General features: G+C 34.3%; 2 protein-coding genes across 3 annotated transcripts in view; both read right to left on the bottom strand.

Moving 5' to 3' along the window:
- LOC126882878 (sex peptide receptor) overlaps positions 1–16,811 on the bottom strand; it is a 1,311,932-nt gene that overhangs the window by 633,632 nt on the left and 661,489 nt on the right. The gene's annotated exons all lie outside the window — the stretch shown is intronic.
- Positions 6,700–16,811, bottom strand: part of LOC126889671 (uncharacterized) — a 117,871-nt gene continuing 107,759 nt past the window's right edge. Inside the window, exon 3 of the mRNA XM_050658195.1 lies at positions 6,700–6,777. Within this exon, the coding sequence (XP_050514152.1) occupies positions 6,700–6,777 (78 nt within the window). The remainder of the gene's footprint in view (positions 6,778–16,811) is intronic.

The raw sequence follows: 16,811 nt of genomic DNA, 5'->3' as shown, positions 1-16,811 counted from the left end.
AAAACATGAAATTATTCTGTTGTGGAGCGGGTGTAGATGGGGGAAGAGAAATTTGTCTTTTTTTATGAGAATTTTCTAAATCTGAATTACTAGTGCTTGGAGTCTGAGAAGAAGTCTCAGTTCTTCGCCTTTTAATTGTTTTTGATTCTAATGCGGTTGAATTTGATTTTGGTTTATTTAAAGAGCATAATAAATTGTTTTGTTTGCTGGTGCTAAATCGGGAAAGTTTTCAAAATTATTTAATATATCAAACCTATTATTGGTATTAATTTTTGCATAATCTGGATTGTTAATCGATAATTCGGCATCATTAAAACTTTTATTTTCGAAAGCCATTACTTTTTTATGTCGTGTTGTTTTTTGTACATTGGGCAGTCTCTTGAAATTGAAGGATGATCAGAAGATTTACAGTGAACGCACATTTGCAACTCGGAATTACATTCAGCGGAAGAATGCTCATTTGCACGTCATCGAGAACAACGAGATTTGCCTTTACATTGAATGATATTGTGACCATAACGTAAACATTTTACACATTGAAAAACTGGATGGATGTATGTTTCTACAGGGAAATTAACCATATTTATATTAATAAAGGACGGAATTTTATTACCTTCAAAATTTATTACTACCAATTGTCTATTGACAAATTCTTCTTTTTTGGTTTCAGGGTTTATAATTTTTCGTTTCATTCTTTTCACTTCCGCCACTGGAACTATGGAATTAATTACTTTTTTCAAGTATTCTTCAGTAAAAAAGGTATCAACGCCGCGTATTATGCCTTGTTTATGCGTGAACATTTTTGGAATATAAGCAATCAACTTATTTTTTGTTAGTATTTCGTGATTAATTAATAAATTAGCGATTTTGTATGTTCTAAAAATTACCTTAACACGTTTTAAACCTACAAAATGAATATCAATAACATCATTTATAAATTCAATTACGTGTTGTAAATAAAAACCAATTCTGATAGGAAAAGACGACCAAGATCCTTATCGGTATGTTCCAAAAATACCTGATACGGACCTGCATCCGTCGGTTGATATTTATTATCAAAGTCATATTTTTCGAAATTTGAGTATACTGTATCCATTGAAGAAACATTAATTTGATTATCATTATTATTTATTTGATTATTAGTATTTAAATTAACCGAGGGCGGGCCAGGACCGCCCCCGTTACCTGACATTTTCTGTACAACAAAGCTGTCTTCAAAACTCTAGATTTCCACAAAGTACCACAAAACAGAAACTATTGATAAAACTCTGCACGTGGAAACAAGGCCGGAATGTACCAAAAAACTTCCAAAATTAATAATTCTTTGGGACGAACTCCAAAAAACGAACACGACTTTGACAGTTATTTTGGCGTATATGCAGACAAATGTTACAATATATTAATTTATTTACATGTTTAACTTACTGACGTTTCGATCTTTACTCCAGAGACTGCTTTCAAAGTTAAAAAAAATAGGAAATAAATAACAGAGGAATATATAAATATATAATAAACAAATAAAATAAATATAACTATCATTTATATTATAATGAAATTAATTAGTCTATCCACCATCACAGAAAAAACCCAGTACATTCTGCTCTATCACATAGGTATACAGGCAAGATATCAACAAAAATAGCCAGATACATAAAAAAGAAAGGAATAACACCAGCTTTCAGAGCTAATAACAACTTAGGCAAATACATTAAGAACCACAAGAGCAGAAAGATAAAGCAATTACAGAGTGGTGTTTACAAACTGGCATGTGGTGACTGTCCAAAAACTTACTTCGGTCAAACTGGCAGAACCTTTGACAAACGAATAGCAGAACACAAATGGGCTTTCAACAATAGAAAAACAGACACTTCTACATACTACAGCCTCTTCAAGTCTTCCTTTCCATTGTTTTTTTGTTGTACGCTACTTGTAGCCAATTTTTCCCGGCAGTTCGTTTCAGATCATCTGTCCATCTCCGCAAATAACCTTGAGTTACACAATGACCTATGGAACGTGTAAAGCTTTTTCTTCCCTCTACTCTTCCTTGCATGATTACGTGTAGCAGAAAGTATTTATCGTTTAAGGTATGTGGCCTAGGTGGGATATTTTTCTTATTTTAATTGTGTTCATAAGTTTTCTGCCATATCCAATTCGTCTTAACACTTCTTCGTTTGAGACATTTGTAGTCCAAGGGATTTTCAGAATACGCCTATATAGCCACAATTCGAATGCCTCCTATTTTTTACCGATTGAGATTTCAGAGTCCAAGCTTCTATCCCATATAGATAATACGACCAAATATAATATTCGACTAACCTCTATCTGATAGCCATACTCAATTTCGTTGGAGGTCCAGACACTATAAAGGACGCCGAAGATGACCTTTGACTCGATGGACCTACGACGTAAAAGAAGGAGCTGGCAACTGGCTACTTGAGTAATACAATTGACCCTTTTGCTTTACCACGAAGTTATCAAACATTATCGACTAATCCCGCACTAAAATCTTACTCTCTACCTATATATCTGACGTACTCTACCTGCAGTATACAATGATTACTTTTTCATGCAATTAAAGAAGTTTTCTTGATTACTGTTTCTTCCTCCTATATATAAATCTCTAATGGCTAATAGGATCAGGTTATTTTAGAATCGTTCAGAGCCGACTATGTGAGTTTTTTCCTTAATTCCCAGACATTCCGGAGAAATAAGGTAGTCTAGAGTATAGAGACATTACTTCAAATAACAAATTACCCTCTAATTACTTTTAGAGCCAATTTATATCATTTGGTATCGACTTTGATTACGTTATATACACTCAAGATGAAATCGAGCTTCCAAGAACGTACAACTGATTGTTTTCTTAGAAAAGATCTATATATCGGTTCGCAGAATAGAAATTTCAATGTAAAATATAATCATTAAAACGTTAGAAGACAAATAATGGTAAACATGTATTTCTTTTTTCTACAACCGTTTAATAACATGCTCATTATTCGCTATTTTTTAATAGATAATAGCACCAATTACTTTACCAGTGAGTAATAGTTCATTACTCACGAGCTGAAGTTACTCACAGGTCATCACACGCGGGCTGAAGTTAGATTCAAGTAGCGCATGCCACTTTTAATATTAATCGTATATAAACTGCAAATAAAATTACTTAGACTTGTTTATTTAATTCAATAATTATTGTAATTTATACATATTCATAATTAACTTAGAAAATTTTTAAAGGAATTTTAACTGTAACAATATCAGTATATTTTTTACGTTTAGGTATATTTTGGTTACTAAAAGTTTTGACGTTTATCATTTATTTTAGTGACAGTGGGTGCATTCAGCAGACGCAATCGCTGACTAATCGTTTAGTGATTTTTGCTGAATGCCACATAAATTGTCGATTAGTTATCGTTCGATGACTTATCGGTCGCTATTTTAAACATCGGTTTTGAAATATAATTACTTAGCGAATCGCAACAAGATTGACGTATGACGTGTGACTAACCCGTGTATCGTGTATTTTACATGTACTTTAAGACTGATTTTAAGTTATCTGTTAGCATAACAAAACAAGAATTGAAGGCAAGGAAGGCATATATATCACGCTGATAAAATAAATCAGCAACAAAACAAAAATGGAAAAATGTGATAGTTGTCATAACTTATTTCGTATGTAGGTAATACATGAAAGTATATCATTCCGAAGAATCGTTAGCGATTATACATCGCTAAGTAATCGATTAGTCATCACAGTTGTCTGCTACATTATGTAGCCAGTGGCATTAGCACATTTTGTTTGTGTTAATTATTGGAATTTATAACTAATGTGTTTATTTTTTAAGTTATATTGTGTTAAATATGTTACAACATATTATTTATATTATTATATTTTAATAATAGTTAAATGTAAATCTCCATTATAATGTTATGGAGTACTTCCACCGATAATAGCCATTTCCTATTTATTAGATTAATTGACAGTAGGTACAAACTTATGCTTATAATTTTTCGGAAACGAATAAAACTTGAATTGACTATTTCTTGTTGTAGTCGAGGCATTGAAGCACAGAAAAGGCCTTACTCTCGATTTTTGGCGTAGTAAGACGGATTTTAATGCAGTTTGGTGCGTTGGATTCGTGAGAATGTCAGGAAATTTTGTGAACTAATGTAATGAATAAGAAATCTCAAATTGCATTTGTGCATAAGAAAAATGCATGTCAAAAATGCATTTCGGTAAATAGTGGGAAAAATTGACTCAATTTTCTTACTCGGGAGTTTTTGGGGTCACTGAAAACGAATATGAGGTCGACGAGAGTGTACAAACTACCTGGTGCCTGCAGCGGGTGTAATGAACGTCTTCCTCTGGAATATTGTGGTAACTTATCATATAATTGGATTAAACTCATTACTCGGGGGGTTTTTGGGGTCGCTGAAAATGAATATGAGGTCGGCGAGAGTGTGCAAACTACTTGGTGCCTGCAGCAGGTCTAATAAACGTCCTCCTCTGGACTATTATGGTAATTTGTTAAATAATTGGCCCAAACTTGTTACTCGGGGGGTCTTTGGGGTCACTGAAAATATATATCGTAACGACTAAATTCTAATTTCATAGGATATTATAAAAAAACATGATTATTTTGTTCAGGATCTCCATTTTTTTTAAATTTGGCGCTTAAAATTATGTTGGCAGTATTGATACATTCTTGACTAATTTCATGTAGGATTTATTGCCTTTCTCTCTCACACGTTTGTATATACTAATATAACGGTTAAACGGTTATACTGTAAGCAAAACAGAACACGTTTTTTTTTCTTATTTTATTTTCCTGCTATTTAAGTAATTTATTATAAAGAAGTGTAAAAAATATTATTATTTTTTATTTAAATTAACGTGTCTTACCAACGCAGGCCATTGAGACAGCTACAAAAGTAAGGTTTAAAATATGTTTAAATTACAAAAATTCAGAAAGTCAACGAGTGCACACGTTGTCGCTTTATCGTTTGCTGTAGGTAGATATTTCTGATATCTACGAGTTTTTTTTTCTTATTACTAGTTTGTACTAATTACCATGTAAACACAAAGAAATATGTGATATTTACGAACAATTCAGTGTTGTTTTTTAAAAAACTGTGCATCGTAAACTACATAAATTGAACAATTGGATTATCCAGTGGCGTAACATCATACCAGGTAACTGTTATTTTTTTATCACTTTATCCACAGAGTTCTACTAGGACGTCTGTTGCATTAATAAAATTTACGTGTAGTGGTTTTGGCATCCAGGACCACTCACAAAAATGACCTCAAATAACTCTCAAATAAATTTACAAACTAACGTAACAATGAATAAGTCTTATGTCGCCGCAACCTTAACTAAACCTGCGCCTCCATCGTTTCCTCATAAAAATCAAGCCCTTGTCTTACATGCACTTCCAAATGTCGTTCTGTTTGAGTATATAAAAGCTATAGGTGACATTGTTACCCCCAAGAATATTACCTTTGCATCTCGAATTTCTAATAATCGTATTTGTATTTATTTAACCTCCGTTGCAGTAGTCGACGAACTTCTGAGTACCCACCAAAGTATTACCATAAACTCAATAGTTGTCCCTATCAGGCGACTTATTACTCCAGCTAAACGTATCCTCATATCAAATGTATCGCCCACAATACCGCACCTAATAAAAAAAAAACACTTAAAGATATCGCATTACAAATAGCTTCTCCTGTATCATTCGTTAAATGTGGCTCACTTAGTGATGATTATGCCCACATAATGAGCTTCCGAAGAGTCTCTTATGTTATTCCTGATAACGAAAACTTTTCAATTCAAACCTCTATCTTAATAACTTACGACAACACGCCAAATAGAATATTTGTGTCTACTGACAAATTAGAATGCTTCTTATGCAAACAAGCTGGCCACACTGCTGACGCTTGTACAAATGCTCCAATCACAGTAACTCATACCGAACTTTCTACACCCGCTACCCCCGTATCTCTTCCCACCGATATATTATCTCCAACGGAAAGCAGTCATATTGAAACTAATTTACTAAATGCAACTTCTTCCGAAATTCCAAGTACTTCAACACAAACTGACATTACAGAGTCACCACCCTTCTTAACACACGGCCATAAAAGACCCATATCTACTGACAGCAATGCAAGCACCCCACTTCAAATTTCTCCGGTCGCTACACCGGATCTAACTAACAACCAAATGCCTCCACCCTTGCTTGTCAAAACCAATACTCCCTGTAAACGCAAAAAGAAAAAATCCAAAACAACAATAACAGAAGAACATAAACTAAGTCAGTTCACTCAATGCAGTTCAAGGCATCTACAAAAATAATTCATCGGAACTAACTCTTACCGAAACTCAGTTTACAGCTTTCCTAGAAATTACATATGGCATCCCAGATCCACTTAAAGAAGCTCTTAATTTCACTTCTAACATTGAAGGATTACTAAACGATTTATCACTTCTCCATTCAAAATCAACTGAGAGGTCTTTTAAAAACCGCATTACTAGACTACAAAAAAAAATTAAACGACAACTTAATCCTGATGACAATGAAAATAGGAGTGCCTCGTCTGATTACCAAACTGAAGATGAAACCACCGTTCCTATTTCTGAACAAGCTCTTCCATCTTCACAGTTTTCTACCTCTCAATCTAACTAAAACTCGCTTTCAAAATAATTCAATGGAATTGCGATGGATTTTTTCCTCGCTTGGAAAGAATCCAGCAATTAGTTGCCGAAGACCAACCTGAAATCATATGTTTACAAGAAACTAATTACAAATTATCCAAACTTCCTAAACTAAAAATTTTGAAGACTATCATTATGTTCGAACTGACTGCAATAGAGCCAGTGGTGGAACCTCAATTTTTGTTTCCAGCGAACTATTTTCATCTCACCTCTCTCTCACCACCGAACTTGAGGCTATCGCCATAACCGTATGGTGTCCAAATAAGCTCACTATTTGTAGTGTATATATTCCACCCAACCACTCACTAAAGGAAATTGAACTTCTAGACCTTATTTATCAGCTTCCTACACCGTACATTCTAGTAGGCGATTTTAATGCTCATAATTCTATGTGGGGATCCAATCATACGTCAAATAAAGGCAAAACTATCGAGAATGTAATTAACTGTACAGGCTCTTGCATATTAAATACAGGTTCTAATACACATTTAAATTTTTCCTCTGGGACGTTTTCTTCGATAGATCTTAGCTTTAGTGATCCCAAATCTGCACCTTTACTAACTTGGAAAGTCTCTGATGACCTTTATGATAGCAATCATTATCCTATCTTTATATTATCTAATATTCCCAATACTGAACAAACTCTGCCCAGAAGCTACTGGCGACTTAAAAATGCTGACTGGACAAGTTATACATCTAAAACAGATATCGCATTTCCTTCTCTCATACTATCAGATAATATTGATAATAACATATCATTAATCACAGACATCATACTTTCAGCTGCCAATTTGCACATTGGCAAAAGTACTATGTCACATAAACAAAAAAGAGTTCCTTGGTGGAATACCTCATGCCAAAGCTCTGTAGAACAACATAAAGTGGCACTAAAAAATTATCGAAAAAATAAAAACCCCGAAAATCTCACAACATTAAAAAAAGCTAGAGCCAAGTCACGGTTCATTATAACACAAAGTAAAAAATCTTCTTGGAAAAACTATGTATCTTCTATTAATGAAAATACCAATCCTACTGATCTCTGGAAAAAAATACGCCAAATCCAAGGCATCAATACAAACACTAAAATCTCTAGTCTTATCTCAAATAATATTACTATCAGTGATAATCAAGAAATTGGCGAAACCCTAGCAAAACACTTCGATACAAAATTTAAAAGCAAAATAAATTCTTCTTTACTTGAGCCATTAGTCAACACCCTTCCTCCATGCTCTTCCGAAACAGTTAAGGATATTACTTATCTGAATTCGGCGTTCTCTTACGCAGAACTTACCTCGGTCATTAACACTTTCAAAAACACTGCTTCTGGCCCCGACGATATTCCCTATACCTTTATAAAAAAACTATCCAACTTAGGTCTCCTTAAACTTCTTGAAATGTTTAATTTAATCTGGTCATCCAACAAATTTCCCAACCAGTGGCGAACCTCAATTATAATACCCATTAAAAAACCTAACATAGCTCGCTCGTCACCCAGTGCTTATAGACCAATATCACTCACTTGCACCATGTGCAAAATCTTAGAAAAAATGATTAACAAAAGACTTATATGGTTCTTCAACAAATATAACATAATTCCCAAAGAACAGTCAGGTTTCCGACGAAATCGCTCGACTCAAGATAATCTAATACTTCTCCAAAGTCATATTTCTGATGCTTTCAACAAAAGTCAGGAAGTCGTCGCTGCTATATTTGATATCGAAGGCGCCTTTGATACTATTAGCAGGCAATCTATACTGAACAAACTAACCCTTTATAATATTAAGGGTAACATATTCAATTTTATACAAAATTTCTTATCACTTCGATCGTTTAGAGTGTCTGTCAATGGTAATTTTTCATCAGTTCACACTCAAACCGATGGGGTACCACAAGGATCAGTATTAAGCTCAACTCTTTTTAATCTAGCAATAAGTGATTTATGCTCTAATATACTTTCCCCCATTAGACATGTCTTGTATGCAGACGATCTAATAATTTACTGCCACGGACGATCTATCTCTACAACTTCTAAGCTCATTCAATCCGCAGTAGATACCCTCATTAAGAAAACAAGCTCCATAGGCTTATCATTATCATATACAAAAGCAAAAATAATAAAATTTAGTAGACGACCACCATCACCATCTCCTAGTATTACGATTGACAAAGCTTATCTTCCCTCTGTCAGAGAACGTAAAATACTCGGTTTAACGTTTGACTCACGACTTACCTGGAAGCAACATATATTAGAAATAAAAGGTGAAGCTCACAAAAGACTAAATATTATCAAAACTCTTTCACACTATCAATGGGGTGCAGATGAAAATTCTCTTCTGAAGATATATAGATCTGTTATTCGTTCCAAACTGGATTATGGTTCTTACATATACATCTCTGCTCCTAAAACATAATATCTTAACCTCCTAAATTCAATACATAACACAGCTTTCCGCATTTGTATAGGAGCTTTCCGATCTAGTCCCGTAGAGAACTTATATTGTGAAGCAAATGAACCCCCTCTTTGGATTAGACGGGAGCAGCTGCTGCTATCCTACGCAGTATCTGTTTCTTCTAATCCCTCTAACCCAGTATATTCTCTTTTTGTATCATCCGCGAATAAACTGCATGACCACTCTAAATTACCTTCGATAAAACCCGTCCCACTAATTTTGGCGCAGTTACTTGATGACATTTCTCTATCACAAATAATTCCACTTCTCCCAACCCCTTATCCTCCTTGGTCTATAGTCATTCCTCATATTAACACATCACTCTCAAGATACGATAAATTTACAACTCCGAGGGAACTCATTAGGAACAGTTTTAAAGAAATAATCTCTACAAAGTAATACGACTTAGTTCTGTATACTGACGCTTCAAAAAATGATACAGGGGTAGGCTGTTCTGTTACAACGTCACATAATCTTATCACGGCATCCCTTATCCCCCCTTTTTGTAGCGTTAATACTGGCGAATTATTCAGCATAATTCAAGCTATCAAAAACATTTCTGTATCAAATAAGCAAGTTGCTATATGCACAGACTCTCTAGCCTCAATCCAGTCTATCCAAAACATATTCACTGATCATCCTATCGTCCAAAAGATCCATGACCATTACCAACGTATCCTTTCCCAAAATATAACAGTTACTCTGATCTGGCTACCATCTCATATTGGGATAGAAGGTAATGAGCTTGCAGACCACCATGCCAAGATTGCCTCAACATCATCTGTTATCGCCGATAACATCCACATTAGCAAGGATTTAAAAGCTTACATTAAAAGAAGAACAAGAGTCCGATGGCAACAACACTGGGACACCAACTGCTCAGCTTTACATCAAATTCAACCGCTAATCGATAGTCCTCCTATTTTTGGACCTAAAAGTTTGTCTAGAAGAGATCTTGTCGTGGCAAGACGACTCCGTATCGGGCACACAAAATTAACACATGGTTACCTAATGTCATCCAGCAACCGACCTAATTGTGAAAGCTGTCAATTACAACTGACAGTGAATCATATTCTCACCGAATGCCTCCAATATTCTGCCAGAAGACTATTTTTTCACCTCAAAGACAATATACGAGACATACTAAATAATGCGGATCAAATCAAGTGCGCCATAAAATTTCTAAAAGACATTCAGTTGTATTATAAAATATAATTTTCATTGTACCATATTTTTTTGCATTGGGTAACATATAATTTATTGTAATATTGTTGTAACCGTTCTTGTGCAAGTGGCCTTAGTAGCCGAGCACATTAATTTTAAATAAAAAAAAATAAAAAAAAAAAATTACAAAAATTAAGAAAATTAAGAATTTAAATTAAGACTCAGCCACCCTGGTCCCCCAAACATTTTAAATTTAATATTCTGTAGTTGTAAGTCAAACTGCGGCAACTCAGGCGGGTGCAGGAAGCATGGGTTAGTTTGTAATTTAGCCTGCAAAAATTGTGCAGGCTCTGATTCACAAATATTGCATTGGACTCGAGAGAGGAAGGCAATAATGAAGAAGATGATAATGATGAAGAAAATGAATTTTAAAGAAAAATTACGATAAATTTTGTATAATGAACTTTTTTAACCATAAATATATTATAATAATAAAAATTTATGTTTATTTATAATAAAAATACCACCCTTTTCGATCACTATAGTTACATCGAAGAAAATAGATTACCCCAAAAACCCCCGAGTAACGAGTTTAAACTAATTATACGATAAATTACCATAATACTCCAGAGGGAGACGTTTATTACACCCGCTACAGGCACCAGGTACTTTGCACACTCTCGCCGACCTCATATTCATTTTCAGCGACCCCAAAAACCCCACGAGTTACAAGTTTGGGCCAATTATTTAACTTTCGGATGACCAAGCGGGGGAAATTGTGACCCCAGCGTATGTTTTTCTTTAATAAATTCAAAAGTATTTTCAATTTCTAACTCATTATTTTTTTATTTGACTTTAATATCATTCTATATATCCTCATATTTTGAAATAAAAAAATTCCCTATATTTTATGAATAAAAAATATATACTGAAGTTGATGTTTAGTAAAATAGCGTCTATTATGTGTAATTTTAAGTAGTTTTACGCTAATGACGTCGACTTTGCAAAGTAACAAGACACTTACTCAACATACACACTACAAATGACACTAATACTCATGTTGTGACAGGCTGAATGACATAAAGTCCATGCCATAAAAAAATTAAAAAAAAACACTTATTTTTTTGTTAATTGTCATTTTTGACATTTTTGACCTGGGGTCATTTTTCCCCCCTTGGTCATCCGTGTAACAAAAAAAGGTTGGTCATCGGAAGGTTAACAAATTACCATAATACTCCAGAGCAAGACGTTTATTACACCCGCTGCAGGTACCAGGTAGTTTGCACACTCTCGCCGACCTCATATTCGTTTTCAGCGACCCCAAAAACCCCCAAATAAGAAAATTGAGTCAATTTTTCCCACTATTTACCGAAATGCATTTTTGAAATGCATTTTTCTTATGCACAAACGCAATTTGAGATTTCTTATTCATTACATTAGTTCACAAAATTTCCTGATATTCTCACGAATTCAACGCACCAATCCGCATTAAAATCCGTCTTACTGCAAAAAAAATCGACACTTCAATCCTTCAATGCCTCGACTAATGTATTTTTACAATATATAAGAATGTGGTAAGAGCAGTCAACCAAATATTCAGCAACGTACTAGGGGTAAACTGGTAAACAGCATTTAGGTATTTTTGTAAATTATTATAGTTTAAATTTCGAGTAGGTGATAATTATATTTTTTACTATTTAAAATAAAAAAGGTCGTAAAAAAGTATAGTATTCTACTCGCATGTAATGGCTATTTCTCACTATGATGCTCTGATCATTCAGCTATGACTTCATTATCGTGAGTAATAGCCATCATTACATGTTCGTTGAATAATATACTATTATTATGTTAAATATAACAGGTTTTCAGTTGTTATGCACTGAATAACCTGTATAAATACCGCACTAATTGTTGTAATGTGTGTAATATAATGAGTTGAATTTAATTTTAGAGACGCGACATAAATTAAAATAAATATTTCCTAAAAATGCCGTTAAAATTTATTTGGAAATGTAGTAAGAGTACTGGGTTGGGTCTTACCACTGTTTCTATAATTTACATATGGTATCACGATAAATCATTTTTCCGATTATGGCGCCATCTATCCACAATTCGAAGAAATATCTCGAATAAAAGTTGCTTACTTTTACATCAGGAATCCAATCAGTAATAAAAATTTGGGGTCTCCATTTAAGATTTTAAAGTTACCCCCCACCCCACCTCCAGAGGGTGAAGTAGGGGATCGTGTTTGATATCATTGGATAGATTTTAAAAAATAATTGAACACATATTTTTCAGATTTTTGATCAGATGTTAAGTTCGCGAAATATTCGACCGCTCCGCTACTTTTGGGACACGCTGTATATCAAATATCACTGGTGGACATCTGTATGGATTTGAAGTAATAATAATGTAGTTTTTATATTGTAAAATATTTGAAAAAAATGTTAATTTTTTCATTTACCTACTGACCGTATTTGCACCTCATTTACTGTCCGCGTCCGTTATTGAGAGTGTCCGTCTAAGGGAGTTAAAAGGTACATGTTTACATACATGTTACCTCCTTTTTATATATGTATCGGTTTTAGAACGTCTTTCGACGTTGTCCGATGCCTAACTTCCACGTCCTTCTATCATCCCATTGGCTCTCTCTAAGATCCCTTGCACTCATTGCTTTGGTTACCCTTTCTTTCCATGTCTTTTTGGATCTTCCTCGGTTTTTGCGGTTTGGTGATACCCACTGCATGATCTTTTTGGGCAATCTTGTGTCTTCCATTCTTTGAACATGACCATACCAAATCAACTGTTTCCTCTCAATGTCTGTTGTTAAGTAGCCATCTATTCCAATTCGTCGTCTTACTTCCTCATTTCGAACTCTTTCCCTACGGGATATAGCTAACGATCTTCTAAACACATGCATTTCTACAGCTTCTAATTTTTTTCTGTTGAAGTTTTTTTTTTTCTAATTTTTTTTCTCCAAGTTTCTGCTCCGTAAAGTAGGCTGCTTTTAATAAGTGTTTCATAGATATTGTATTTTGGCTGTATTCCTATTTCGGAGCTCCAAAGTATTCCATTTAGGCAGCCAATTGTTCTTCTAGCTTGTGTTACCCTTTTCTTTATTTCCTCATCGTCTTTTCCCGTTCTATCGAATATTACTCCCAGGTACGTGTATTCACTACAGGATGTGATTTGTTCATTATACTCTAGTTCGATATTGGATAACTCAGCTCCTATGGGTAGGTATTTAGTTTTTTCCACATTAATTTCCAAGCCCCACTGTTCATATTTCTCCTTTAGTTTTCTTGCCATATACTGTAGGTCGTCTTTATCATTAGCTATGATCACTTGGTCATCAGCAAATTGTAAGGTATATAAACAAACCTCTCCGAGGTCTATACCCATACCGTGGCATTTACGTTTCCACTGGTTTAGTGCTTTTGCAACATATATCTTGAACAAAGTTGGTGAAGTACAGCAGCCCTGGTGCAGACCCTTGTTAACTATGAACTTTTTAGATAGTGTGTTGCCAATTTTTACTTGTGATGTAGAATTTTCATATAGATTTTTTAAGGCGTTGACTAGGGTGTAGCTGATGTTAGTTTCTTGTGGTGATTTCCACAATTTCGTCACAGGAACGCTGTGTATGCTTTACGGAGGTCAACAAACATGAGATGGGTCTCTTGATTGGTTGCTAATTTTTTTTCAATTAATTTATTTAGGCAGAAGACATTATCTGTGCAAGTCCTTCCAGCGCGGAAACCAGCCTGTTCTTTTTTTTCTTGTTCCCTATACTCCATCTCAATGAGATTTCTAAGAATGCGCCCGTACACCCGACTTAGTGTACTAGTTACCGATATTCCTCTGTAATTTGAGCAATCCAACTTATTTCCTTTTTTATGAATAAAAGAAATATAAGCTATTTTCCATAAACTGCGTGGTGTGACAGCGTTTATATATTTGTTCATACACCAAGTAAGTGCTTGAAAGAGTTTATCTGTGCCACATTTTATTAATTCGGCAGGAATATTTTCTGGCCCTGGAGCTCTACTATTTTTTAGTTCATTTACAGCTTTCTTCACCATATCAACTCCCACTACTATCTCTTCGCCTTCAACGAATACTTCTGTTGGTGATTGGGTGGTATATTCGGCTCTACTTTCTGTTAGCAAACTCTCGTAGTATTCTTTCCATTTTTCTGTTGATATTAACTGAATAGAAGTAGTATTTCTTTCTGTGTTCTTTATTTTGTTTAAAAATTTCCATGTATCTGAATCTGAACACTTCCTTCCGCCTATATAAGTGTTGATCTCTTGGCATTTCCTATCCCACATTTCTTTTTTTGCTGCTGTTACTGCTCTTCTTGTTGTTCGTCGTAGGTCCAAATATTTGTCTTTGTCTACTTGATGTTTAGTACTTAGCCACCGTGCGTACGCTTTCTTTTTCTCTATTATTAGCTTTTGTATGTCTTCGATCCACCATAGCTTTTTACTGTGGCGTTCGGATTTTAAACCAAGCGCTTCTTTTGCGGCTGTTTGCATACTGTCTATTATATTTTTGTACACTTCTTCCACGGATACATTTTGGATTATATCTTCTAATTTTTCATTTAGTCTTCGTTGATATAGTGTTCTCGTACTTTCATGTTGTAAGCTGTCCAGGTTGTAATTAAAAATTTCTGTGACTTCAGGTGGTTCTTTTGTTTTCTTGGATCTAAACGGAAAAACTATTTCGGACTTTACCATAAAGTGATTCGAATCACAATCCTTTTTACTGATGTATAAGAACCGTCCGTATAAATGAGGTGTCCGTCGAAGAGAGGTGTCCGTTAAGAGAGAGAGAGTCCGTTAAGAGAGAGTCCGTTACCTTTTTAAATTCTAATATTTTAAACTGGCTAATAAAATTTCTAAGTACTCAGTATACTAAAAAGAGTTAAGAATTTATTTAATGAAAGTTTTAAGAAAGACTAATACATTATTTCTGTTACTTTATTTCTAAAGTGCTCTTTCAATCTTTCTCACTCTTTTTCTGTCTTTGGATTTGTTTGATTAACCTTTACATGTCCTTGATTAAAATGATTGTCTAGAAACTACCACTGTGTATATTTCGCTATAAAAGATTTACATCCTACTCGACAGAAAACAGTTTATATAATCCTTCTCTTTGCAATCCTATCAAAACGGTCCAATAAAATGACGACCCCCATCGAACTAACAACCCTTAAAGTGGAAAATGTCAGAGCAGATATGATGCCGGACAACGTGTGGTGAATTTCAATTTATAGGTGAATACAATTTCGTTCAAATTTATACCTCTTTTGCTATTTTTATTTTATTATTCAGGAGGGTGTAAAGTTTTATGTAGAAATTTATGAGCTGATAATGGCAGAAATGACATAGAATGCTACAAGAAAATGGTTTTACGATGACAGATTTAAAAAGTTTTACCTTGAGATCCGTTAACTATGAATATTGGTATGATCTTCTAATGCTGGAGCCGCACTGTTGTTAACGTTTAACGTTCATTATCGCATTAATTTATACACCAAACATTATGGATTAAACTGCGCATTAAGGTAACTGGCCACATTTATTTTAGCACGTAGTCAGTAGAAAACGCGTTTTTTAATCAAATAATTTCAGAATGGAAGCCGAAGCTCCTATGCTTATATATTTTATGAGTATCTACTAACTATTATTTTATGAATTTATTATTTTACACCATTTCATTTTCATTAAACCACTCCATTTTCGTAGAATAGTACCTATGTATTTCACAAAACAAACTTACATTGCTGTACTGCAAGCTAGAACTTGTTGCGTATAACTGAAACAGCGCTAGTGTAGCCAAAACAACGCGATAAGTAACGGAGTAACTCCTTTGATGTGTCGAAAGAAACCGCCATCCGATCTGTCGCCAAACGTTTAACGGGATTGATAATGGCAATAACAAATTAGCGCGCTAAGTCGTGGCTATACATCTCTTTAATGTCAAATAATGCGTTAATTAACGGCAATAGATGTTACTGTGGCCCAAGCATAAGGATTAAACTGAAACTTTTGACGTATCACTGACTTGATGTCACTGACATTTGACGTATTTCTACTTCCTTAAATCATTGACAGACTAAACGTGGTTCAATGAAGACCTAATCACTTAAAAAAATCTCTTAATGTGATACAGTAGAGCATCATGTTGCTGGTAGTAATCCATTGGCATCCAATTTAGGCCAAATTCTTTTGCAAATTTTAATATGTAGTTGGAACATACATGTTCCAAGGACAGGGAGTAAGTAATATTAACCACACTTTTCAATTCTTAACATTCAAAATTTGAGCCTCTTCAATTTTATTAAGTGGGATTACTTACTTTTAGGTTCACTGATGATGGACTGATAAGTCCGAAAACATTCTGAACGTAATCCTTTTGGATTTTTAAGTTTTTTTTTAATTTTTATTAAATATACCAACTACACCAGGGA

This window comes from Diabrotica virgifera, chromosome 1 (genome assembly GCF_917563875.1).
Source record: "Diabrotica virgifera virgifera chromosome 1, PGI_DIABVI_V3a".
Taxonomy (NCBI): Eukaryota; Metazoa; Arthropoda; class Insecta; order Coleoptera; family Chrysomelidae; genus Diabrotica; species Diabrotica virgifera.
This window is presented reverse-complemented; position numbering and strand designations above follow the sequence as displayed.